We start from the raw sequence: 18101 nt of genomic DNA, 5'->3' as shown, positions 1-18101 counted from the left end.
TTATGGCCAAATACATTTTACAATACAAATTTCAGAATGATAATATGTGTGATATTCAATAAAATTGCCGAAAAATACCCCCGTGGCAAGGCATTTCTCAATACCCAGAAAGGGGGGAGGGGTCAGGGGGGATGCCACATCCAGATATTGGAAGACCAACTAACCGCATTCAATTAAAAATTGGTTTCAAATTTTTTGATTGTATGGTCTTTGAGTAGTAGCCGATTGAAAAAAAGTGGGTCGTCTAGGGCTTTTAAGGGTTAATCTATCTATCACCATCACCAATTTGACATTTCACAAACGTTGCTCGCAGCTTTACTGATTTTCGGTAAAGCAGGATGCAATTTACAAACCTTTCGGTAGTGTTTCTTACAGTATATGGTGAAAAATTGATTTGACAGTACATACTGTACATTATTTGACAGATGATGCTGTCAGAGTATCAAATTACTAATCTATCGGTAACAAAATTACCGAAATCTTGTAAAATAAATTATCTTCACCGAAAAACGGTAGATTTTTTGCTTTACCGAATTTCTCCAGCAAAAGTATTACCGAACAGCGGAATCGAATCTGACTGTGCAGCCTCTCCGGTTGCTGCAATTATGCATCAAACTTTACCGGAGAAAGCCGGTAAATTGTGACAGCATTACGATTGTCTCATTTACCGGATGTTCGGTACTCGTTTTGATTACCGAACGGATTTCCGAACGTTCAGCTCTTGAAAATTCGGTAAAAAATTACCGAATACTGTAAAAAAATCTAAGTGTGGCACTTTTCACTCCGCTAGAGGAATCGCGGAAGAAACTTTTCAAAAAAAAAAACACTTCTTTGCTTGTAAGGCACGCCATCAGACAAAAAGATGCACTTTCTTCCAGATTTTTGTAGAGTTCATATCCAACAGCCTCCGTAACCACACGCGTTCACTTTCCGGAAGGCGTAGCAACAGTTGAAAATTAGTAGTTTACGCAACAAGGTGCAGAATGACGATTTTTACAGCACGAGTCGTACATTTATCCAACGAGGCTTGCTGAGTTGGATAATTACGACGAGTGCTGGAAAAATCGAGTTCTGCACCGAGTTGCGTACAACGTTTTTTGCAATTTCATAAATTACCCTTGAGGATAGTTTTTAACAAAACTTTTTCATCAAACTGCACACTGATGTTCATAGCCATGTTTAAGAAAATCTGAACATAACAGGCTATACTGTTCAGTTGTCACAATTTTTCAAAACTGCTTCCACAAAGCATCAAGAAGTTGACCAAAACTGAAAACAGTGCTGTAATGGTTCGTTACGCAACGCAAATCAGTGCTGTAATGAACCATTACAGCACTGTTAATTTGGTGTGGGAAAGCAGGCCTTTTCCTGTCAGATTTGCGTGAGGTAAAACAGCCTATTACGATGAGAAATTGCAAAAATACTTAAACAACACCAAACGGGAGTGTGAAAAAAATTGACAGCCCCCATCAAAAGATGGGAAATATAATGAGGAAAAACTTTGTCGAAGACAGCGATGCACAGTGGTTCCATTTGTTCAGGGAAGCGGTCATAAATCATTTTCTTCGTTTTTTGAAGGGCAGAATCAATATAAGTGATCAGAAATAGCATGTTATGACTAAAAAAGGATGTTCCAGTTCATTTTCATGATCATCACTTGATAAATATGAACTTTGAACATTTTTTTTATGATAAATGAAAATATTATTAAAAAACTTTTATTTTGCACAGAAATCAGTAATCAAATATTTTAATTATTATGAAGAGTGGGTCGAATTCTGAGGAATTTCTGCTAAGTATTGCACGTTAAAACATGTATAGTACGACAGTACCATAATAGATTCTTGTGAATAGAATCAGTATTAGCATTATAATTGTGATTTTATTAGTACATAGGTTCTATTTCTACTGCAATAAAACAAATATATGAAACTGAATATTTTTTTTGCAGAAATAAGGTAGTTTGCATTGTTGAAACACAGAAAAAATCATCACATATCGAACTAGTATGTATAACTACAGTACCTAATACGCAAAAGTGATAATCTTGAAACAATAGTAACAATAGTGCAATTACAGAATCAATTACTTCTGGAATTATTTCAAACAAATATTCAGGATTAATTCACAAAACGTACGTAAAAGGAAATTTTTCAGCCATAAAAATATTGCTTTACATAGATATATGTCATGTAATTCATGGGCCTGCGTTTTGCACAATAAAAAAGATTCAAGTATCTTCCAGTCGTATTTGTTTCTTACAATTGCATTTCAACTGCTATCCAGTAATATAGTACGTGGAATTTTAATCATGTATAGCTCTAACCCAATAAAAGAAATATATACAAATACCCCTCGTCATTTCAATTTAATCGGCGCCTGCTATTTTAAAAGAAATCAATTTGTGCACTAAGATTTAACTTTTATAAATTTATCAAATATTCCGATTTGGGAAGGAAATATGAGGAGTAAATGACTCTTTTAGTAAATATTAGTAAAAGAGCGTATTTACTCTTTCTTCTTCCAGCACTACAGTCAGTACCCAAGATTGGATTTTGAGGAAATTTTTTAAATGTTGGCAGCAGATGCAAAACTTCTTATCAAATTCGAGAATTACAGTGGTAAGTTTTGACGAGGCCAAATAAGAATGGTTGTTATGCAACTATTGAGGTATGAATACCTCAATACCTCCAGAAGTGTATATTTTGTTCATAATTAAAAAACAAAAACCTTTTCAAAGATTGTTTTCAAATAAAATATCCCTCAATTATTGTAAAAAGCTTTGAAATATCTCCTGTAAAAATTTCAGTCATTTTGGTACGCATTTCAGACAATTACAGAAATACTAGTATATATATAATTTTGTAGTTATTTTAATACATATGTTTTATAAAAATAACGGGTAACTTCCCATACATCCCGCAAGCTTATATGCAGATATTTGCAGCTACAACCTTCACAGATTGATTCTCCTACTCAAACCTGATCATTTGCTGGCGGACGATTGATTAAATGTGGTTAAGAACATGTTTGAAATGTTACATGAATTTTTATTATGTATATATTCTATTGGTAAAATTATGTGCCTATTGCTCACATCCCCATTGATCCAAAAACATCCAGATCCGGTGTTTTGCGCTTCGAATTGAAAGATAAACATCTATTCTGATTCTCTGCGTTGAAAACCAATTGAAAATCAACTTGGTTTTGTTTTACGAAGACGCAAAGTACAACTCAAAAGTCATGTGATTTTTCGACAAGTTTTAAGAATTTAAGATTGCATTACAATACCCACGCTCTCATGCAAAATATGCAACAGGAACTTACATAAAAATGGATTTTCTGCATTCTTGGGAACATTATTAGGGGTACTCACTGAACAGATTAAATTGCTGCGTAAGCCATGATTTTCTGCTTATTTGAAATGTTTCATGATTTTGCGAATGAAATAATCAAAGATTGCCTTGGTGATCGCGACGTTTAATCAGTTTAATCAGTTTACGCAGTTAAGTGAATCCCCCTATTGATTTATAAAAATTATACAAACTCATAAATTAGACAATCAATTTTTCGATTTTTGGCCTATGGCGGTACCACTGTGCGATGCGTTTTTTGTTCATTTTAGAGTTATTCACGATTTACTGTTTGGAAAATTTTGAATTTTTAGGTATTTTTCTATAAATGTCACATAAAAACTGCCCAACAACACATATTAAGTGAAAAATCACGTGAAAACGCTATGCTGTCTTCGGAAATCTCTGGGAGAGATTGAAATTATTTTTTTTGAAATTACGTTGTAAAAAGTTACACTTTTCAATTGCCTGAAGTGTGTAGAAATGGCCTACTTTTCACTACTGATGCAAGTGTGCCGAAAAGTACTACTTTTCGGCACTCTTAAGAGTTCTGAATAGTAGCACTTTTCGGCATCTTTGCCAGCTTACACTTTTTACAAACTTCAGTGTTTATCGTAGATTCAGCTACTTGTTATTACATCAATTGACCAGCTGGAACGGTTTTTATTCCTAACCGCACTGCAAATCAGGCTAAAAAGCAGCTGCTGAATCTACTTTTCCGACTTTTGCCGAACCTCACACACTACTGTTTGACAACGGGATCTCGTTCACAGGCTACACAATACCATAGCCTACCTGATCGAAAAAAAAACTGCACTGCCGAGCATGGATGGTCGCACGTGGTTCTTCCTGAAGCAAGTTTGTGTACCGAGAAAAGATCATACTGAATGGGTATTTTTCGTAATTACAAAAAATGTTGTATGCAACTCGTTGCAAGACTCGATTTTTTCAGCACTCGTCGTATTTAATGTACGACTCGTGCTGAAAAAATCATCATTTTGCAACTTGTTGCATAAAAATCTATTGGCCATTTGAAAATATTAGTTGGAATATCAGTAATTTTCGGCTATTTTCCGTTTGATATGACGGGAATTAGCGCATATGACGATGTTATTTCGATGGCTATCTGCCGTGGTGTAAGGTGCCACTTAACATGGGCTGGGCAGCACAGGCAATAACAACCATGCGCCTCCATTTGTTTCTCAATCGTGTTGGAAATACATACCTACATGGGTGATAACAAAATCATCAGAAAGCCTTAATTCGAAGACGGCTAATAACAAGACAGACAGCTCCCACCCTGTCGCAGGCGACATGGTTGAAACGCCCTCAACGACTCACAGGAACATTAAAACATTATTGTGTGCGTGTACATGCTAATATGTACACAGAAATTGTAACATCTCACGCACACTGATTCATGATGTTGTTCCCTGGAGTCGTTCGCGGCGCTAGTGTGCTTGTAGCTCCCAAGGTATATGGAGCAAGAGGGTAGTTGTCTGTCTTTTTATTAGCCGTCTTCGCTTAATTGCAAGCACAAAAAAAATGGAAGTTGCCAATTTTCATTGTACAATTGAAAGAATTTATCTGGGTTTACCTACCTGGCTGTTTTATGCAAACATATCTTGGCACCGTTAACCTATAGTGATGATGATCAAAACACATTCAGGAATGATTTTATTTTTTGAGTCATTTTGCCCCACCAGTGCATTTTGGACCATGTTTCCTTACATGTTGATGTCAAACAAGGGGAAGTTTTCGGAGGTTTAGAAACAAATAAAACAAAATAGGATTGTTTTATTAAAAATAGATTTATATTTCCTTCAAAAATGTTCGCCTAACAGCTAAAATGTGTACTTACAAATCGTACTAAAATAAGTAGATCCGCTGATAGCAATAAAAATAGTTTCAGTCAATATATTTACACAACATATACTTTCGGCTCCGATTCACGGGCGACCGACAAGGAACCGGAAAGAACTCCCCCCAGCACGACAACGTGTACGATTTAGGATAATTAAGCCACCGCGCCCCACGTCGTCGTCGTCCAGGGGGGAGTTCTTCCCTGCAATTCCTGAAATTGTAAGATCATATATTTGCTTCCCGGTGCCGCGCAACCAGCTGTTTGAGCCAAAGTTTTCGCTAATTGATACTCTGAGATACTGTTCTGTTCTGACGTCGTCATAGTTGTGCTTTCATCGTTTTTTTTTAAACTATATTTAACTTTCGTTTGCTCTCTTGTGTTTTCTTACGATTTTGCTCTCTTTCTCTGTCCTTAATGTAGAACAAATTGCTTGCAGAAACTTATCTCGGTTTCTGTTTTTGTTTTAATAATTTTCCGCGCTCAATTCTGGAGAGTGTTTGAATGTTCATAGCGAAGTTGTATGCATGTCCCCATCCCTACCCTGCGTTCGTCCGCGCCAAATTGTAAAGAAGTCATTTGTCGCCTTTCCCGGTTCCGGCGGAATCGGAGGGATTTCCTCCGAGTCCAGCGAAGGAGGGAGAGATTGCGAGGAATGCGCTTGGCTGCAGCGACGATTAGCCCTTTTAATTTAGCGCCTGTTGACTTTTCTACAACTGTGGGGCGGGGTGGTGAAGGCGAGGGAGTGAGAGGGGGTGTTATGCAACTGTAACTGCAACACTTTCGTTCCATTTTACAACATCGCAACTAAAGGCGGTTTCCGCCGTTCGGAAGATGGAGGGTGGGGGAAGTGTGGGTAGTTCGGTATGTACAAGTTTTTAATTACTCATTTCTCGCCTAGCGCTCTTATCCTTATCGGTGTGTGTTTATAACGTATATAATAGCAACTTAAATTAAAAGTAGAAAAACGAGCATATTTTTGTAAAATCTACGGAGGGAAGAGTTGTTAACACTACGGCGGGCGGTGGAAGGAGGAGGGAAGGTAATTTACATTTTACAAGTTTGAATTAATCTCACACAATTAACGTGAGGAGTTTAAAGTGTTGAGTACACTGAAGATACGATTCATAAGGAGGACGTATTTGCATTTAGCTGCCAAGTGACGCTAGGAGTTTTCTTCAAAAGAAATGGTTTGGCTCCTCGCATAGGCAAGCTGCTAGAGAATGTATAACATGTGGTCGACTGATGTTTACTGAGGAGTTGATAAGGCTGACGGGTTCGATTCCCGGTCGGTCCAGCATCTTTTCGTAAAGGATGTTTCCTTGACTTTCTTGGAAATAGAATATCTTTGTGCCTGCCTAACCAAGACATAAGAAGAAAAATGTTCATTTAGACAAGTCTGATGTTCGTTTGTGTCTGCCACGACATGTCATGAAATTCAACGAATGCAAAATGCACAATTGGTAAAGAAAACTCTCAACTGGCTACTGAGGACGTGCTCAGAAGCTGAAAACCATGTCTTATCCAGCTGGGACGTTATGCCAGAAAATTATTGAAGAATGTTCATTTGGAAAGTCGTTAAGGGAACGTCGATAAATTACGTTACGCTTTGAGGGGGAGAGGAGGAGGGTTCAGCGAAGTGTGACGACCCATACAAAAATTTCAGAGGTCTCATACAAAAAGTGTCACATGGGGGGAGGGGGTTGAAAATGAACAATTTTCGCGTGACGTCATTTATGAACGCTCTCTATTCAGTAGTTGACTATTTTGATTAGTTTAAAAGTTCTACTAGGGTCACCCTAACGTTCGTTTGGTAAACCCTATGTAAAAAGAGGTCATCCCGATGCGCTTGCGAATTATTTGACACTCCAATGTCTGTTTGGGTCATACTCTTGCTTATTAGGCCTGTTCGACATAATGACCGTTATATCAAATCCATTCTATCGAAACTTACATATGTTCAATCAAAATTCTGTTCAACACGATGTTTATTCTATTAGATATCCTTAGACTTTTCATCAAATCAGTAAACCTTATTCGACCAAATGTCCTAAATCCTGCCGTTGATCAAAGATCAACAACGGTAAAAAAAACATTGCAGCATTCGACTGCAATTTTCAATAATTTCAAAACTGCGCGGAAACATACTATAAACAGTTTTAATAAGAACATAAGGTAATAGAACTAAAATTATTGTCATGTGTCACGATTTTTGTTGTCGTATTTCTACAATTAGGTGGAAGATTTATCAGAAACCATTTCGAGTAAGCCAAGCTATTCGACTCTTCGAAATGAATTGTGAATGGCACCATTTTGCCTTACTTATCCTACATGCGCATCTAAACGACCATACGGAACGCGTCCTTTTGACTCGGACGAGTTTTTCTTCTAATCTTAAGTAGCAATCTAAACTTTTTCGATTCCCTTAATCTCATACGATTTTCTCCATTTTTTTTTCGCAGATCCAAATTTAACAAGCTGCGCGTGATCCTGGCTCATGCCTCCGTAATTGCTTCCGTGTTTTTACATGCTGTGAGTAATTTCATTCTTGTCGTCATTCGATTTTTGTTTTATTTTGACACGTACGCACACACTAAATGGCACATTCGGTTTTCGCGCACTACGGAGCCAATCAACCATCACTTTACTCTGCCAGGATGGTCAGATAAAATCAGCGCATCGTCACGATGACAATTTTCCTAATCCGTTTCTTCCGGGATAAAAACGCTTGTTTGTCAAAAAATAACTGGAGCTAAACTTATTTAGGCTTACGGTTATATTTACAATCACAGTTTGGCCGCACCATCCAGCGATTGCCTCTGCAAGGAAAGAAACAAGAAATTCAATTAGAAAATGTTCAATGCAAGATCCTTCGAAAAAACTTACCAGAAAGAGTTATTTGAGATCAAACAGAGCCCTTGGGCTGAAGGCGTTTCGTCCAGACGATCGTTATTTCTTTTTTTTTTAATGTATAAACTTTCGCGTTTGCCCTCCCGTTTTGGTGCAGTGTAGCTGGCAGCGTTCCCATCTCCGTTCCAATTCTGTCTGTACACAACAACACAAATGAAAACAATGAAGAACTGTGCCACCAGCACTGCCCGGTTATCAATTCGATTAAAAAATTTGAACTATTCTCTGTGAGTGTGTGTGTAGGCGTTTGCTTAAAATTGTCGTGGGTTTAGTGATTCTGAGTTGTCGGCGGTTCCTAGCAATATCCTTGTTGCGTGTCCTTTCGTTTGTCAGTTGGTTCCCGATGATCCTGCGTTCCGCGTGGTACTCGCTAGACAGCCGCCCTACACGACAATCTCGTGTATGACACGGCGGTTGCGCGAGTTCGGAGTCGAGTATCCACTTTCCAGGGCCAGGGCGTCGTCGTAGCTCATCGAGAGGTGCTGGTTGGGTCCCGGGGATTTCACCTCGTCCTGTTCCATGTACGGATCGGGCAGTCCGCTCACATCGTGGTACGGTGACTCGGCGACGAAGTCTGGAAAGATGGTAGAAAGAAATGTATGAGGATTGGTCAAACTTATGGATGTAGCCGTACTCTTGAAATTTGTCTATGACATTATCAAACTAGTGTCGTTCAAAACTTCCGAGGTTGTCAAGTTTCTACAGTATAGCAAGCATGTCTTATAAGTCCAGTGAGTTCAACATGTCCAACGGATCGAGCAGATTCAGCAGATCTATCAAGTCAAGAAGTTTCAGCAGACCCACAATATCCAGCAGGTCCTACAGGACCCAGATATGCCTACAAGTTTAGCAAGACTAGCAGGTCCAGCAAATCCAACAAGTGCAACAAGCTCAGCTAGAACCAGAAAGCCAGGTCCAACAAGTCAAGCAGTTTCAGCAGCTCACAGATCCAGCAGATCCTGCTAACCCAATGGGTGTATCAGGATCTAGAAATACTAGTTAGATCAACTGGACTAGCAGTTTCATCAGGTTTTGCTGGTCAGGCAAGACTAGCAAATCTAGTTGATCCAACAAGAAATAGAAAGACTACAAATTTCAACATGACTAGCAGGTTCAGCAAAACAATAGATCCAGTAAGTACAGGTTGTCCAGCAAATTCTGTAGATCCACCAGGATCAGGAATCTAGCAAGACTAGCAGTTGTAGTCTAGCAGGTTCAGTTGAACTAGTAGACCCAGTAAATACAGCTAATCCAGCAAGTCCAGCAACTCCAGCAAATCTGAAATACCAGCAAGATCAGCAGGACTAGCAGACCCAGCTAATACAATATGTGCAACAAGTCCAACAAATCATGTAATTTCAGCAGATACTTCAGGACCAGAGAGTTCAGCAAGTTCTGTAGTAGGTGAAATTGGCTCAGCTACAACCAAAAACTCAAGAAATTTCAGCAAATCCAATACGTTTAGCACGTTCAGCAAATCTAGCAGGTTCAGCTGATTCAGCAGATCCAGCAGGCCCAGCAGGGCCTAGAAATACTAACTAGATCAACAGCATTAGCAGCTCTGTCAAGTTCAGCTGATCAAGCAAGACCGACCAGTACCAACAAACAGATCTATCAACTTCAACATGACAACTTCAGCAGATGTGCCGGGGCCCGTGGCGTAGTTGGTCACACGTTCGCTTCATATGCGGATGGTCATGGGTTTGATTCCCAGCCCCGGCACTTGCAATTTTTCGTCAGTTGCTCTTCACCGAGAGCGGCTGATACTGACCCTCTTCTGAGCCCCATGGCTCAAACGGACCCGCATACCTGGACATCGGCGAACTGCTACTCATAATGGACACCCAATCGGACTGGAAAAGAACAACGGCCACCTATCATCCTTGTGCTCATCATTCTACCATGTATAGAGTAGAAAAGTGAAAGCAGCAGAAAGGCAACCAGTTCGATAAAGTATAATAGAATACATTTAGGCGCTGTACAATCTGTAGGTACAGCTGTCAATAGAAATCGCTCACGTAGTGCCCAAGTGGACAATAGAGCTATTAATTAGGTTAAGTGATTAAGAATAAAAAAAACTTCAGCAGATCTAGTGGATCCAGTAGGTACAGCTAATCCAGCAAGCCTCACAAACCCGGCAAATGCTGCAGATCAGACGAGCCCAGGAGTCTAGCAGGTCCGAAAAGTCCAGTCCTGAAGTCATTATACCATCAAGATCTGCAGGACTAGTAGGCCCAGCAGGTCTAACAGACCCAGCAAGTCTAGCAGGCTCATGTAGAATCAGGAAGTCTTGAACCTTCAGCAGATCCGATAGGTCCAGCAAGTCCAGCCGCTCCAGTAAGTCCAGGTTCAGCAGGTGCAGCAGGTCAAGCAACTCCAGCAGGTTTACCTAGCCCAGCTCCAAAATATCTAGAAATATCAGCAGGACCAGCAGAATCAAAAGATCCAGTAGAACTAGCTGGTCCAATGAGTCCAGCAATTTCAGCAAGTCTAGCAGATCCAGCTAACGCAGTAGGTCCAGCAAATACTAGCTTAATCAACAGGGCTAGCAGCTCCACTAGGGTTTGCTGGTCAAGCAAGATCAGTCAATTCAGTTGGTCTAGCTAGAACCAATAAAACTAACAATTCCATGACTACCAGGTTCAGCAGATCTAGTACATAGACTCAATTGGTACAGCTAAAAGGTTTAGGAGTCTAGCAGGTACTTCATGTTCAATGCTGAAATACCTGCAAAATCTGCAGAATAGAAAGCCAAGGAGGTTCGATAGATCAAGCAAATTCAGCAAGTCTAACAGGTTTGCGTAGAGGCGGAAAGTATAGAAGGTCCAGCAGATCCAGTAAGTGCATCAGGTTCAGGTAAAACAAAAAAGCTCGGCATTTTCAGCAAGTCCATCAGGTTCAGCAGGCTCAAAGATCCAGCAGGTCTAGTTAATCCAGCACGTCCGACGAGACCTACAATGAACCTTCATGAGCAGGACTAGCAGTTCTACCATGTTTAGCTGGTCAAGCAATACTAGCAAATCCAGTTGGTCCAGCTAGACCAGAAAGAATATCAATCAAGGCACGACTAGCAGGTTCAGCAGATCTAGTAGGTACAGCTAAGGCAGCAAATCCAGCAAATACAAACAAGAACTGTAGGACTAGCAAAACCAGCAGGTTCAATAGGTCCAGCGGATCAAGCCGATTCAGCAAGTCTTGCAGGCTTATGAAGAACCAGATAGTCTTGAAATTTAATCACTATCAGCAGATCCAGCAGATTGAGCAAGTCCTGCAGGTCCTGCAAGTTCAGTATGTCTAGCAACTCTAGCAGGTTCTGCTGGTGCAGTAAGAATCAGCTACGCAGCCAACCCAGTAGGTCCATCAGGACCTAGAGATACCAGCTAGATTAGTAGGACTAGCAGCTTCGCCAGATTTAGTTGGTCCAAGTAAGACCAGCAAACCTAGTTTGTTCAGCTAGAACAAGAAAGATTTACAATGTCGGCATGACTAGCAGGTTTATAAAAACTAGTAGATCCAATAGGTACAGCTAATTCAGCATGCTCAGCAAATCTTGAAGATCCTGGATTCGAGCAGGTCTAATCATAAAAAAACCAGCAAGATCAGCAGGTTCAACAGACTCATACAGAACCAGAAAGTCTAGCAATTTAGGAAGATGCAGTAGATCCAGTAGGTTGTTGTACCAGAAAATCCTACAGATCTAACAGTTTCAGTCCTGAAATACCTGCAAGCTCTATAAGATTAGGTAGTCCAGCAGGTCAAGCTGGTCTAGCAGGCTCATGTAGAACCAGAAAGTAGACTTTTCAGCAAGACCAGCAGATCCAGTAGATCCCACTAGTTCTTCAGGTTCAGCGTATCTAGCAAATCAGCAGGTCAGCCAGAAACAACAAGGTCCAGGTCCAGCAAGTCCAACTGACACCGCAGATCTAGAAGGTCTGGCTGGTTTTACCGAGTAGATCAAACAATTCGTGATGGTCTACCAGACCAACCCATTCAACATGTCTGGTAGATCCAGCATGGCAATTTGGTTCAGAAGATCTAACTGATTTAGTGTATCCAACAGGTCCAGTAAGTCAATCGCATGTAGGAAAACTATCAAGTTGAGGAGACCTAGCATGAAAGCCACAGGCAGCACGTCCTGCTGGTCCCCTTGGTCCAAAACTGGTGCAATTCGTCCAGTACCTATATCAAATTTATCAAGCAATATCCACCCAACTCACCCATATGTTGGTCCATCCTCTTCTTAGGCTTGTGCACCGAGGCGTACGGATCGCTGCAGTAGTCCTGCCGGGACGGGTTCTGGCTGGTGCGCATGTTCGGGTGGTAGTCATCGCCTCCGTGCTGGCTGGCCGTGGCCATCAGATGCGGATAGGGTGCGTAGTCGTCCACCGCCCCGTAGCCACCGTGCGTCATCGGGTCGTAGCCGTAGTTCTGCTGCAGCGGTTGGTCCATGTAGTTGTGCTGCGGGATCATGTTGGCCGAGTTGGACGCCGCGGCCGACATCTTCAGCTGCCAGATCGAGTCCTGCGAGTTGACGCTTCCGCCGTTGTTCGAGTTGGAGTACGAGTTCTCCACGTAGCCCATGTTGGACCCTGTTTGGAAAGACAGAAGAGATGGGTGGTTGAGAATCGACTGACCTTGAAATCGCGACCAAAATACTTACAATCATTCTGGGGAACCTGCGGCATCATAGCGTTCTGTTGATGATAACCATAAGTCTGCTGACTAGCGTACAGTGCCGTGTTCTGATCCATGGCCAGATCCATGGAGTGCTCAAGAGCCTTGTTCTCCAAGCTACTGGCCGAATAGTACGGCGGAGGAGCCTGATTCTGTTGCGCCACGATCGACGGATGGATCGAGTCGATGTCGTATTCCTTGGCCTTGGCGGACTCCTTGGACTGCTTGCGTTTGCAGCGGCAGAACATCAGCAGCAGCACGACAAACAAGCCAGCGACAATACAGGACACTACGATCGCAATGAGAGTGGGCAGTTCGACGAACGATGCCTCCGTGATGAGCGACGGACCTACTGTAAAACAAACAAGTTAATAATAAATGTTCTAACTCAGCAAACACAACTCCAAACTTACTATCAGCCTCAACGTATTCTCCGCAGTACTCGTGATTGATCTTCAAGCAAAGCTTGACGCGAACCCTCGGGTTCAGTTCATCTTCCAACGCCGGCAGCGGAATGTCCTCCAGTCCCGTTCCAAGCGATCGTCCATTGTTCCGCCGGTTGGCAACGAAGTGCTCGATCTTGCGCTCCACATAAGTCGGCTCATGACCGTTCACATCCAGTTCGACCGTTTCAATAATGTGCCAAGCAGCCATCGGAGTATCACCGTAGATCACGGATTCAACGATCGCGATCATCGACAAGCAAGTGGTTCCGATGTTCATTGCCAAGATACGGGTTTCCGGATCGAACGACGCGTGCAGCGGGATTGGAACCTTTTCAACCTTTGTGGTGGCACTGATTTCGTTTGAGTGTTCCGAAACTCCCTTGGTGTTCAAGGCCTTCACCTTGAACATGTAGCTTTGATGGTGATCGAGAGGAGTGATCGTGCATGGGACTTCTCGCCGGCAGTCAAACTCCATCCATTCAGCACCGCTGGCCGCGACAGCTGCGCACTCATCCGTTACCAAACTTTCATTAGGGATCACAATCTTGCGGTAGGATACGAAGTATTTCGTATTGCTGAGACCTCCGTCGAAGCCTGGTGTCCAGGACAGAACAACAAAGTTGGGGCCTAATTCAACCGGTTTCAGTTTGGTTGGTTTCTCGGGGGATCCCTTGGGTTGCAGACGGATCGGGACGTGGATGGTGTTGAGAGCGTTGGAAACACGGCAATGGTAGTCTCCGTAGTCCTGATGCCGGAGGTTGTTGATCTTCAGAATGCTGGTGTAAACGTCGTTGCTGTCCGAAGTGGCACTGATCTCGTAGTGTTCGTTGTTGATGATTGGAGCAGGACTGGTTCCAAACTGCCATTGGAATTCAGGCTTGGGATATGATTGGACTTTGCAGACAACCTCGGCAGTTTCCCGGATATCATTGGCTACCTTGTTGTATTGGTGAAGGACGATCGGTTCGTGCTCGATCTTCAGATGCATGGTGGAGTTGGCTTTGTTGACTTCATTCTCGTACAAACAAGTGTACTGACCGCGATCGCCAGGCATCAGATCGTTTCCATTAGGGCGGACTTTTCCGACAAACTTGAGCATGCTTTGTACCGTGACCATGCCGTTAGGACCCTTATCGACGTTCGTTTTTACCTCGAACATGTGCAAATCGGGTGTGATTTCGATATCGTCCTTCAACCAGGTGATCGATGGTTCAGGTTTTCCTTTAGCGCTACACGTAACTGTGAAGTCACTTTCTCCAGCGCGACGAATCATATTGGACTGAAGTTTAGCCAGGAATTGGGGAGGTTGATGAACTTCAAGCACAGCACTTGCCATTCCGCCGTTTCCAAGATCATTCCCGGCATGACAGTAGTACTTGCCTTCGCTTTGAAGACCGGCTTTGGGGATCAGATATTGGGCACCTTGAGCGATTACCGTAGTGGAGACTTCTCCGCCAACATCACGGTACCAGCGATATTGAGCTAGCGGCCAGCCAGGCGGATCAGCCTTACACATCAAGCTTACACTGTTACCCACGTGGACAACTGGTTTCTCAGGCGTAATGACTGACTGACCTGGGCGGTGACGAACCAACAGAGCAATCGAAGCATTACCTTCACGCTCCAAGGTCTTTCCTCCGTATGGCTTCATGATGTTAATACCGCGACAAACGTAAGTTCCGGCATCCTCAGCCCGAACATCCCTCAAGGACAGAGTATCCCCATTCCTTCTGAAATCCAAATCACCCTCTTTCAACCACTCGATCGTAACCGGAGGTGGATTCGCCGTGACGTTGCACTTGATCTGAACGGTTTCCTTCTCTTCGGCTTCCTTGGTCTTGGACTCAACCTGAACAATCGGCGGATACAGGACATTCAACACAATTTCCTGCTCTCCGGTCTTACCAAGCCCATTGTCAGCCGAGCAGGCATACTTGCCGGCATCCTGCAGTGACACCCGATGAATCGTATGCACCGGATGGGACGAGATGAAACGGCCATTACGGGTCCACTGCACGCGTTCCGGTTTCGGCTTGGCATCGACGTTGCACTCCAGCTTGGCAGTCTGGTCACGCTCCACACTCATCGGGTTCTCCGGACCGATTTCGACACGGGGAAAATCTGGAACGATTAAAATGAAGGTTAAGTTTTATTTCACTCGAATGGTAGGTTCTTAAAATTTAAATTCGTCTTTAGTGTCTTCCTTTACGATTGTGACCAGCGCCGAAAAGCTCCAACGTGTAATTTCCCTACCAAAGTGATTTTCTAACACACACCAAGAACAAGAACTCCCCCTCCTCAAATCGTGAAATTAGCAGAACGTGCAAGTGAACTAATTAGCCCTTCGCCGGATCTGTGTTTTGTTTATGTGCTTTCCTTCGTTTCGCTTTGAAAGCGTCCAGTTTAGCTTTAAAGAACTGGGCCATCTTGCCGCTTGCATCCACCCATTCGTCTGTGCGCAGGCCAGCTTGTTTCGTCCGTGGCAAAAAGTCACCTAATTGGGTTTCGGGAAGGAGTTCCGAAACGAAAAAAGAACTCTGCCAGTAGCAGGCGGACAGCAGCAGCAGCAGTGGAGTGCAAATTTCCGCCAAGTCATGCACATCATTACCATCATCTCCCGAAAGCGTCTCGGCCCGCGCGCGAAGGCTTATGTGCCGTCCTGCCTGTCAGCATAACACGGACCATCTCGCCCCGCTCTCCCGAGCGCTTTGCTTAGAGATGATGGGATGGATTTTGGAGCAGGAACGGTCCAGTCATTGCAGGGGTTGCCAAACGGTTGGTTCTAATTAGTCGTTTGAAAGATGAGCAGGGCGTTGCGACCTTGCGTAGACGAAGGAACTTAGAGGCTTCGACGCCGAAGATGGGCGATACCAAACTCACGGATTTTGGAGCTGACATACACAGTATTAAACGTACTCGAACCGGCGAAATGAAATAATGAGCTCAAGGAGGACTAAGCGCGTAAGGGTGGGTGCACCTGCTGACAGGGTGAAGGCTGGCGGTAAAAGCGGATGACTTCAATGCCTGGGCCGTGGAATGGGGGAGCTGGCAGCGAACACGAACTGAAGAAGAGCGAAATGAATGGCGGGTGGTGTTCGTCGCTTCTAAAGTCGCGCTGAAGACCGAGATAGGGTCAAGCAAAATGGTCGATCGTGAAGGTGACAAGAGGTGTAATGGCTCCTACTGAGCAGCCTCCAGAGATACTGGAGGTGATCATCGAGGGACTTTTTCCGTGTCATAATCCTAGTCCTTGGCCTTCTTTCATTAGACAGCCGGGAATTGGGCTGCCGATGAGCAGAGGGTCACCGATTTGGAACTTGCGGGCATACCAAGTCCCTTAGCGTTGGTATGGCCCCACGTCCGGAAGGAGTTCCTAACTTGGCCTTAGAAGTAGCTATTGTAAAGGCTTCTGGGATATTGCTATGCAGAAATGCCTGGACGAGGGAGTTTTTCCAGAGGTTTGGAAGCAGGCAGAGCTTGGTTCTATTGCCAAAAGCGGTGAAACCATCCGAAGACCCGTTGGCATATGCTTAATCGGCACGGCTTGGAAGGTGCTCGAAAAGATCATCCTCAATAGAATGTTGAGGCACACCGAGGGTGTAAATGGTGTCTCGAGCAGCCACTTCGGCTTCCGGAAGGGGAAGACGACCGCAGACGCTATCGCGCCAGTTGGGCGGCTAATGCCGATGCGTCTGGATGTATCCGGGTACCTTTACAAGATTCTCGGAAGTTAATTCCAAAGCCGAGTACTAGTTTACGACACGGAGGTAGGTCGGAACTGCTGTCACATAACCTCAGGAGTCCCGCAAGGATCCATCCAGGGTCCGGTGTTATGAAATGTCATGTACGACGAGGTGTTGAAGTTAGAGTTCTGGATGGGAGTGGAGGTCGTCGACTTTGCTGACGACATACCGTTGGAGGTCTACTATGAATCGATTGAAGAAGTGGAATTTACTGCTACCCACTCGATCGCAGTTGTAGAGGAGTGGATGAGCAATACGGTGGATTTTCGACTGGATATCACCTAGGGGCGGTTTTTGTATTGGCTCGGCAGTCTTATTTGATCATTAAGCGAACTACAATTTCCTCGCTCCGACGTTTCGGTCCTGGGTTGGGACCTTCTTCAGGGATATATAGTTTTATTAATTATATGGACAATTAACAGTTTTACAATTGACAAATAACGTTTTACAAAACAATTTTACATAAACATTGGTGGATAAAATTAACATTTACTTACAAAGAATTGGGGATGAGCTTCAGGAAATTGAAATCGGGTCACTACAAAACTAAGATGTTGGTTGTTAACCGAAAGTCGCGTCAGCACGCGCTGATGAGTGTAGGGTAGGATAGGGAACCCCTGCCAGCGCTAACGTGTGTCTGTCTGTGTGTGTATATTTCGCCAAGAAGCATTTTCAATTAATTTTTTTCGCTGATGCTGTTGCGCTACCTTCCATCACCTACCAAGAGCATTCATCGAACCGACCACCACCACCACCGGCAAGAGCGCGTCGAAGTAAATGGAGGATGGACTTCTTGGCGTTGTTTTTTCGTCTATCCAGGACCGGCGTTGCTGGTGAGGGATTGCTCCGTCACTACCGTGGAAGCTCATCTTTAATAGGTGGTCCTCCACGTGCACAATAGATGCGCGTCACCGGATGAAGGGAGGTTAGACGAGGGGCACCACTCAAAAAAGCGACAAGAGCTTTTTTCGCTCACTTGCGGAGGAAGCAGCGCACAGCACTAGAGGAAACCAAACAAATATTTAGATTGTCCGTTAAATTAAGGTCTTGTCCAGTGCACGAGTGGTAATTGAATGGTGCGCAACGGCCGACGACGGACGGACGGTATCACGGT

General features: G+C 43.5%; 1 protein-coding gene across 2 annotated transcripts in view; it reads right to left on the bottom strand.

The window, feature by feature from the left end:
* Window positions 1-5145: 5145 nt before the first annotated feature.
* The window catches only part of LOC115257747 (hemicentin-1), a 298182-nt gene continuing 285226 nt past the window's right edge, over window positions 5146-18101 (bottom strand). Inside the window, exons 5-9 of one of the 2 annotated variants that reach the window (XM_029857670.2) lie at window positions 13212-15365; window positions 12785-13147; window positions 12342-12713; window positions 8101-8698; window positions 5146-8033 (exon numbers count right to left, since the gene is read on the bottom strand). In XM_029857670.2, coding sequence (XP_029713530.1) covers window positions 8508-8698; window positions 12342-12713; window positions 12785-13147; window positions 13212-15365 — 3080 coding nt within the window. In that variant the 3' untranslated portion in view covers window positions 5146-8033; window positions 8101-8507. Of the gene's footprint in view, window positions 8034-8100; window positions 8699-12341; window positions 12714-12784; window positions 13151-13211; window positions 15366-18101 lie in introns of both variants that reach the window. The other variant, XM_029857664.2, reaches the window with a different exon arrangement.

This window comes from Aedes albopictus, chromosome 2 (assembly GCF_035046485.1).
Source record: "Aedes albopictus strain Foshan chromosome 2, AalbF5, whole genome shotgun sequence".
Taxonomy (NCBI): domain Eukaryota; kingdom Metazoa; phylum Arthropoda; class Insecta; order Diptera; family Culicidae; genus Aedes; species Aedes albopictus.
The sequence above is the reverse complement of the archived record's forward strand: the minus strand, read 5'-3'. Positions and strand labels throughout refer to the sequence as shown.